The following is a 9,007-nucleotide window of genomic DNA, read 5'->3' as shown; positions in this document are numbered from 1 at the left end:
ACATGTAAAGAACTTAGAATAGTGACTGACACACAGTGAGTGACAAATGTTAGCCATTGTTAATGTAGATATTTTCTTCTATGTCTTGTAAGTTATGTTCAGCAATAAATTATCTTTTTTGCTTAAGGTGTTTTCAGTTGGGTTTCTATCACTTGCAACCTAAAAGGTCTTGTCTAATACAATTAGTATAAAGCATAAACCCCCAGAGTGTATGGGCTTACATTAAGTCCAATTTCCTTCGATGACTGAGGCAGAGAAGGGCATTGAACCAACTGAATCTGGACCACCTGTCTCACCTCAATGAACGTCTATCAGTGATGTTACCTGAGGCCTACGAACTCCCAACTCACAGTGAGTTTCCTCCTCACTATCCTATTGATGCTCACTAAAATCCTCCTTCTTCTGTATTCCTGTTAATGTCTCTGATATGATTCATTTTTTAAAACATATAAAAATACAAAAAACAGAGACCCAAACATATAAGGTGATATGAAAGAGAATATTTTTGTAATTAAAATACATTTTCACTGTTTTTTATGTCATAAGCCTTAAGCTAGAAGCTTTCTCCATACTAGTTTATAGTAAATAATATTATAACTAAGCAGCCTACATGCTAAATAGCATACTTTTCTTGGTGTAGATTTCTGGAGGGATATGCGGGGGATTTGCATGCTTGATTCCCATTAGCACCTGTCACTGGGATTTATTATCCCAGAGTTAATTCTCCACTCATGGCAGCCAAGAAAAAGGAAGCCCTTGTACACGGATTTAAATGCTTTTTATTTTTCAAAATGAGATGAATTTCATGTCTGTTCCTTAAACACCTGTAGTATTCCAACCCTGAAAAGTTCATTTTTGTGAGAATTTGCCCCAGTTTGATTTTATTCAACAGCTGGAAAACCCTATTCATAATTTGAAAATTTGTCTCGGGGTAAAAAGAAAGTTTTAATTCAGGACATAGTTTTAAGATCCATTAGCTCTCATTCATCCATTCAGTATTCAAGAAATGTTTATTGACCACCTATTATGCACTAGGCAGTTTTCTAGGCATGTGGTATAGATCAGTGAGAGTGTTAACAAAAAAATTCACCCCCTTGAGGAGCATATATTCTATTGGATAGTATCCAACAGACACACATATATATTACATACATATCTATGTATACTTAAAACATAGGCATATATGTTTTACAAAATAAGTATTATATAGAAAATCAAAACAAGTAAATAAATCAAGGGTGATGTGGTAGGTGCTATTTTAGGTAAGCTGATCAAAGAAGGAATCTCTAAATGGTGTCATTTGAGCCCAGATCTAAGTAAATAAGTAGTTAGCAGTCTAACTCAGATGCCTATATGCAACACTTGCATTATCTCTTCCATGAAGAAAAAACTAGGCAGGATGTTGATACACAAAGCAGGTTCCTTTGGCAGTTATAGATAATAGGAAAGCCACCTGCTTGGAAAAGCTGACAGATTTACTGGTACTTTTCCTGTCCTCATTCTTATGGACCAACTCTTCCTTCTCTTTCTCACCTCACCTCTATTTACCATTTCTCAAACAATTCTCCTGCTCTCTGTGGATTTAATTTCAGTATTGAACTACTTTTCCCCTTCTTACCTCTTACACTTTCTTTCAAAGAATTAATTTTATGCAGTGCCGGTCACTGAGCACTTCAGTGACCCAAATAGAATTATATGACAATTTAATTCTATTTAACTAACTAGACTTGGGAATTCTCCCTTATTGAGCCTTTTTGGCAATCAATCAACCAAGACTGATTGAGCATCAACTATATATTGGGTTCTATGTTAGGAGCGAGGGATGAAATGGTGAACAAGGCAAAGTATCCATCTTACAAAGAGTTAAGTTATAGTTAGAAAAGATAGACAATAAAATTGCAAATGAATAAATACATTTTAGATGTTAATATAACGAGTATATATGGGGGCTTCTTAGTATTTAAGCTGCTGTTCTTCTTGGAAAAATTATAGACAAATATGAAATATAATTATAACCCTTTCTGTTGATGACATCCTCAAAATACAGATTGTGAATGGCCTATCTGAACTTTCCAACATGGTAGCCCCTAGTCACATGGCAATTGAAAAAACTCCCACTAGTTACCCTGCAAGTTCTCAGTAGCCACATGTGTCTAATGACTACCATTTTGAAAAGCACAGACATAAACACGTTTCTCATTGCAGAATGTTCTGTTGGACAGCACTGGTCTAGATAACATGCAGCTGATGAGAATCTTTCCTCAAAGATAACAGCAGCTAACAATTTTGTCTGTCAGGCACTTCACACATTTATCTCTCGCAAAACCCTAGAAGATAGTTACTGCTAATAGACCCATTTTGCAGATTAAGAAACTGAGGCATTCGGCTTTATTTTTCAACATCTTCTGGCTAGTAATAAGAAATGCTAAGAATTAAACCCAGACAGTCTGACACAGGCACCTGCTATCTTCTTACCAAAATATCTTGGTAAGAGGAAGCTGAAGAGGGGAAAGAAGTGGTTTTAGTATGGCAGTCTGTGCCTCCACAGAAATAAGAAATGACCAATTTGTCACTGTCTTTGCCAAGAATGACCTTTTCAGATCTACCAGACTCATCCAAGACAGGCCTTATGGGTTAGAGGTTTAGGTGGGGTTAACTCTGAAACCATCTAATGAAATATTTCACAGATGAAGAAACTAAGACATGCAGTTTACCTGACCTGTCCAGGGTAACAGAATGAGTCAGGACCGCAGCCAGATCAGACCACAGGCTTCCTGCTCGTGTGTGTGTTTTCACATTGCCCCCTTGGCAACAAGAGCTTAAAATTTGCCCGATGTATTATTTAGTATTAGTTTAGAAATGTAATAATCTTGGGAAGTGGTTTTCTTCTTCCTGGAAGGTCAGTTTGTCAATGTGTATTGAACTTTTAATCCACCCACTTTCCTTTTATCCAGCCTTTCCTTATTTTATCCACCCGTGCTTCTATTTCCCCTTCACCATTACAACAGGGATCCACAACCTAGCTAGCCAGGCAGTTCTTTCCTGAGTAAAAACATAACAACAGAAATTCATGGCAGCTTGAGTCCTTACACACACCGTTAGGAATATGGAAGACATGTCACAGGTTCCACCATCACTTTAAGTGAATATCTACAAATTCTCTTGGGCACTGTTTCTGGGAGTTTTTCCGGTATCATCTCACCACTTTTTACATACTCAACCTTGCCAGCCCCCAAGACGCACGAAAACAAATCTCTGCTGAAGGAGTTTTCCTTGAGCTTTCAGTTACTGATCCACTACAGAGAAGCCCAGAGCATAACGCAGTCTCAGTGGCGTTGGCGTTGACGACCCCAAGACTGCGGCGAACTGGGGCACTGCAAAAGCTTCCTGCTTTCTTCCCCGGCACGCAGGACTTCAGCTCTGCTCGAACCCGGCTTACTCAGTTTCGAGACCTGAAGTGGTACGGCGAGTCCAGCCCGGGGCTCTGGTGGCGGCCCCGCGTGTAGCTGGCAGGCGGCAGGCTGGGCTCCACTGGACGCGGCCAAGTGTCCGGTGCGCGCCCGCTGCGCTGTCGGAGTCCAGGTCTGGCGCACGGCGGGAGGCGGGCGCGCTCCCACTCTCCCGAGCCGCGGCTTTCCTCAGGTCCCTCTCCTCAGCTTCCGCAGATAAACCCACCGCCGCCCTCCACCTCCGGCTCTGGGCGCGCTGTTCCCTCACTCCTCGCTTACATAACGCGAGCGGGCGCGCTCCCGCCGCCTCTTACCCCTCAACCGACTTGGGTTGGGCCCGCCTCGCCTCCGCGGCCCTGTGCGCCCCGAGCTAGGAGGTGACCCTCTCTGGCCACCCAGCAGCAGCGGCGGCGGCGGCGGCAGCCGGGAAGTCTCTCCGCCCGCAGGAGAACCTCGCGATTGGAGCCGCGAGCGCCTCACTGTGCGCAACTCCCTCCCTCCGCCGCCCCCTCCTCTCGCCGTTTCTTCCTCTCCCCCCGCCCCCCGAGTGCCTGTGTGTGTTCGGCTCCGGCGAGGGGACCCAGGGAGCAGTCCAGGCTCGGCGCGCGGCGGAGCTGCGGCTGCTCCTGCTGCCGAGGGGAGCGACGAGGTGGCCGCCTTGCGCCTCCGCGGACTTCCCAAGTGGGGGCAGAGCAGCCTCTCGCGAAGCCGCGGGTTTGGAAGGCGCTGGGAAAGAGGGACCTGCAAACTCCTCCTCGGCGTCTTCTCCCCACCCTCTTTTGGCCCCTGCCCTAGAAGAAAGTGGAGTGTGGCGCTCGGTGATCATTATTTCTTCAGACAGCTTCGCGGTGCACCGGCTCGGCGGCAGCCCAGTGGGGCTCTCGGCTGTTGGCGCGCCTCTGTGTGTGTGGCTCCCCCCGGCACACCTCGGCCCACGATGAGGAAAGGTCTGCGGGCGACAGCGGCCCGCTGCGGACTGGGACTGGGATACGTGCTGCAGACGCTCGTGCTACCTGCCCTGGCCCTGCTCAGCGCCAGCGGCACCGGCTCGGCCGCCCAAGGTAAGGGGGTCCGCCGGCTCCGCGGCCGCCTCTCGGGCTTCCCTCCTTTCTCTCCTCCTCCCCAGTTCTCCTGACTTCCTTACTTCGGCTCGTTTCCCTCAACTGGAAATCACTTTAAATTCTACTTTTCCAACTAGTCAGGAAGCTTTGGTCATGATTATTTTTAATCTGTCATCGGAGATGGGCACAGCGGGGCCAGGGACGCACGGAGTGTGGACACGCGTGGACCTCTGGGCATGCGGGAGCCTGGGTCTCCTGCACTTTCTGCCCGACACTCACACGTCGTCGTGCATCGCGCACACCGAGGTTTGGAGCGACCCTGGGTGCGGGCGGCGGCGTGGCCTGCCGCGGATGCTCTCTGATGCGCAGAGGCTCCCCGCGCTGTGCCAGGTCTGGGTTTGCGGGATCTTCAGTGAGTGTCTGAACACGCCAGACGCCCAAGGGCTCTCAGCTAAGATAACGTGTCCCTTGCGGCCGGGGACCCTCCGACGACGGTGCCCGTCGGCGGCCGCCCTGGGCGCGGTGGAGGTTCGCGGGGCACCGGGACGGCGTCCCAACCCCCGGCAGGCCCGGGGTGTGCACGCCTCCCCGCTCTCGTACCCTCTCCGGGTCGCCCTACTCGCCGGCGACGGAGAAACTTAAAACCTCTCAGCTCTGAGGAAACGGACTGGTCGTTCAAACTAAATCCGAAACTCCCCGGGGGTAACCCGGCCACTTTATAACTGACATTTTAATGCGTCTGCGCTTTAAAAAATAAGTGGCCGGGGCCCTGGGCACACCCGGGATCTAGAGGGGCTCAGCCAGGAGTTAAGGGTGGGTAGGGGCGGAGGGGAGGCACAGAGGCTGACCGCCGTTTTCTTCTTGCCCTGCGAGTTTGAGGTGATGGAGGCAAATCCCTGCCTCCCGAGCCCTTTCAAGCGGAGTGGAAGAGACCGAAAGGAGAAAGCCAAGACTTCGCTCTCCGGGGTCTCTCTCGGGTCATCTGACCCCCCTCCACCTCCTGGCCAAGCCGAGCGCCCCCGTGGGTCTTGCCGCCCAGTTTGTGGTGGTTGCTGGCTCCGCGCTGGCAGCTCAGCTTTTCCCTGGGATGAGGGTGGGGGTGGAGGAAGCTTCCGCAGCGTTCGGAGGTAATCCGGGCATCCTATCATCTCGGTTACACTCTTTCCAAATTTGGAAAGCAGAGGAGGTGCGGCGAGAGCCTCAACTCCCCGGGAGATGCTCAGACACTCCGGAGGTTAGCGACAGCATTCCCGCAGATCTGCAGAGGAGCTGGGGGCGAGGGCGTGGGAGGTGGAGGCGGGCGCCCGGCGCAGGCTGGTGTGGTCCGGGTGGGGCGGTAAGTGATTAGCTAGGCTTTGTGAATTAGCCGTAGCTACTTCGGAGAGTAAATTTTCCTGCTGCCTAGCTAAGTAGCCACACTCATAAATCCTTCCCTTCTCGCCAGATGCCTCCCATCCCCGAGGTTTTGCCCTGCTTTTCTTATTCATATTTCTAAAGCTCATCTGTCTATTTTACAAAGGAATCCCCATTGAGAATCATAAACTTATTGTAGGTTTCTTGAAATTGGAAGAAGTTCTCAGGACGGCTGCTGAGGGTACTTAGAGGGGGCGTTTGCAAGTTGAAGTGAGCAACCTGATGAATTGTTGTGGAATCAACCGCGTGACTCCCAGTGGAATTCGCCTGCTGTTATTGGGCGCACAAAGGCCTGAGCTATAGGGTGGGGGTGGAGGTGGGGACGGAAGGGGGACCAGGCAGTGAGAGAACTGTTTAGGGAAAGGACAAGTTAAAGTCCCCAAAGATGCCAAACGGGAGATATAGGATCCCTGCCGAGAGCTTACTACAGCCAAATTAAAAAGACTGGATAGGAAAAAAGATCAATAAAGATAATCAAACAGAAGATTGTAAGTGGATTAATATTGAAAGAAGAGGGGAGAAGCGATTAAAAGAAAAGATGCCCAGGATAGATTGAGCGTTTGCCTCTTACACATTTTTTCATTTCATAGACCAGGCAAGTCAAAGATTGAGGGTTGAACCAACTCTTCTGATCTTAAGTGGGACAATTAAATGTATTCTTTTGGGTTTGTGCATTTCACTGCTGTTTTTCTCCGTTTATTTTTTTCTTTCAGTTCCTGGTGAACAGACTTTGAATCTTGTCTTTGAGAGATATACTATTCCATCCCTTCAATCTTTGGTTTCCTCTGTATTCCAGGATACCAGGTCTTCCTGTTAGGTGTCAAAAATGTAGAAAGCACCAAACTCTACTTTCTGCTACCATCACTATCACTCTAATCCATACTCCCAGCCTGTTTTCTGTTGAACTACTATTAAATACACTTTCTTCTCAGAATCACACTGCTATAATGGTTTGATAAGGAACTCAGACCTTTCTTTCCTTCTAATTTCTTCTATTTTTTCTCCTCTCTCTTTGGACTAGATCACTAGGGAAATAAAAGATGCTGTTGCTTCCTCAAGGTATGATTTCCTTATGCTGAGGGCTTAAAGATGGGGATAGAGGATTTTTTTATGAACGGAAGTATGTATGCAATTAAGATGAGAAAGTTAATATAAGCACTTTACAATGTGGATAAGGTTTTTTATTCTGTTGTTAGAAAGATACTAGAAAATTGGAAGTTTTAGGAAATACGTGTCTTCAGAGAGAGCCAAGAAAATAACAGATGTTTAAGATAAAAAGGCAGAATGGATATTATTTGTGAGTGTACTCGTTTGGTAACTGTGGTTTGAAAAAAAGACAGTCGTCATTTTAAACAGGTCCTTGGGAGAGTCTCTAGGCTTTAAGCAACAACTTTCTCCTTTCTGGTTATGTTCTAATTGTTTCATTCAAGATTGCTGGGAACTCCTAGCTCCAGGGAATTTGTGGTGTTTCTCACTTTCAAGAATGAAAGATTTCACCAGGAAAAGGCTGTGTGTGTGTGTCCAGTTTGCCTCAAAATTAGTGTCCTCTTGAAATGCATTTTATTTCTGGATTACACAGCATTGATATTCTGCTTATCTAGCACCAACTAGTGTTATGAGTGTTAACACCACCAAAGTCAGAACAGAAAATTACTGAAGACTAATTATATTGGGATAATTCTCTATTATTGTAAGATAATTTGTAATTTTTTAAAACAATATACTTCTTCCAAGAAAATAAGTAAAAATTACTTTCATGCCTTTATGCATAGTGATGTACAAATAGACAACTGGCATGGAAGACTGACTTTCATGACATGCATACTATATAGTTTTTCTGTTTGAGGAGCAGAGTAAATTCTTGAGTTCACATTTGGAATTTGTAGTTAGGAAAAGTAAGCTAGTTTACCTTTGTTTAGAACAATAATTTCATGTCTTCTAGCTTAGGGGATACTTAAAAGGTTTCAGAGAACAAACTTTTCAAGTACTTGCAAAGACTGAGGAACCATTAAATTGTTAACATTTACTGACTTCCTGGCCTTCTGTATTCTGGATCCCGGGGATTCCATGTTCAGCAAGACAGAGCCCTAAAGCGTCTCCTGTTGTAGTCTGGTTGTCCCCATCAGAATTCATACTAGATGCTTGTTAAGCAACCCTCCTAAGGATATGGAAGAGGTATCCAGCTCTCCTAGGCAAACCCTTATGGCATATTTAGAATTACTGTTGAGACTTAAAAATAACTGTTCTTTAATGTATGCTAGGTTCTTCAGTTAGTGCAAATCGACACAGTGCCCTAACTGCCTTTAGCACTTTTCTGATTTAGGTCATGGCTTTGCTGGAGCAGCAGAGGGAGTCACTCTCAGAAGAAACATTAAAACTACACGCAGCAGCCACTTCAAGATGATAATGGGGAAGCATGCGGGGATGGGGCTTGAGCCAGCATTCTTGCCTTGCTCTTTTAGCCTCTGTCTTCTTTTTTAGTTTGACTTTTGCATTTGTGGCAGTTAGGAACAAACCTGTTCACGTAGCCTCAAATTAGGAATCTATGAGCTGTTTGCATAGTGTATGGTATTAGAAGTAAAGTTCTGAACAATTATTATGTCCCATACTGTGTGCTATTTGTTAGGGAGTTGAGAAGACAGTTTCACTGTTTGAGGAACACAGAACCATAGAATTATGATTTGCATTCTGAAATATAACAGTGGGCATAGGTATGGTACTTTCTGGATTCGAGCATTCTATGTTAGTAGTAAACATAGGACAAGCTAGGGTTGCAGTGGGAGTGGTAGCAGGGGTTCCATAATTTCTGCACAGAGGAAGTTAAGGGCAGGAGTTTAGTTGGAAGTGGTTTGGTCTTAAAGCTGTTGGCATTGCAACTGTCTTATTAGATCTTACTTAGGTTTAATGTATCATTGGTCTGGCTTTGGGGAGGCACAGTTTAGAGGCTGTTAGTAGTGTGTGCCCATTCTGCCTGTTAGTTTAGTGGTTACGACTGCCTCATAATACTGCCGCCACCACCTCCTAGCTGTGTGGACACTGGTGAGTTATTTAGCTTCTCTGTGCCTCAGTTTCCTCAGATGTAAA

General features: G+C 46.1%; 1 protein-coding gene across 2 annotated transcripts in view; it reads left to right on the top strand.

Annotated features, from left to right (window-relative positions):
- The first annotated feature begins 4,386 nt into the window (after window positions 1-4,386).
- UNC5C (unc-5 netrin receptor C) overlaps window positions 4,387-9,007 on the top strand; it is a 397,240-nt gene continuing 392,619 nt past the window's right edge. For both annotated transcript variants that reach the window (XM_070452160.1, XM_070452159.1), the window contains exon 1: window positions 4,387-4,510. In XM_070452160.1, coding sequence (XP_070308261.1) covers window positions 4,387-4,510 — 124 coding nt within the window. The remainder of the gene's footprint in view (window positions 4,511-9,007) is intronic.

Source organism: Odocoileus virginianus, chromosome 21, assembly GCF_023699985.2.
Source record: "Odocoileus virginianus isolate 20LAN1187 ecotype Illinois chromosome 21, Ovbor_1.2, whole genome shotgun sequence".
In the NCBI taxonomy this organism is placed as follows: domain Eukaryota; kingdom Metazoa; phylum Chordata; class Mammalia; order Artiodactyla; family Cervidae; genus Odocoileus; species Odocoileus virginianus.
Note: the sequence above shows the minus strand (reverse complement) of the source record. Positions and strands in the feature narration are given on the sequence as shown.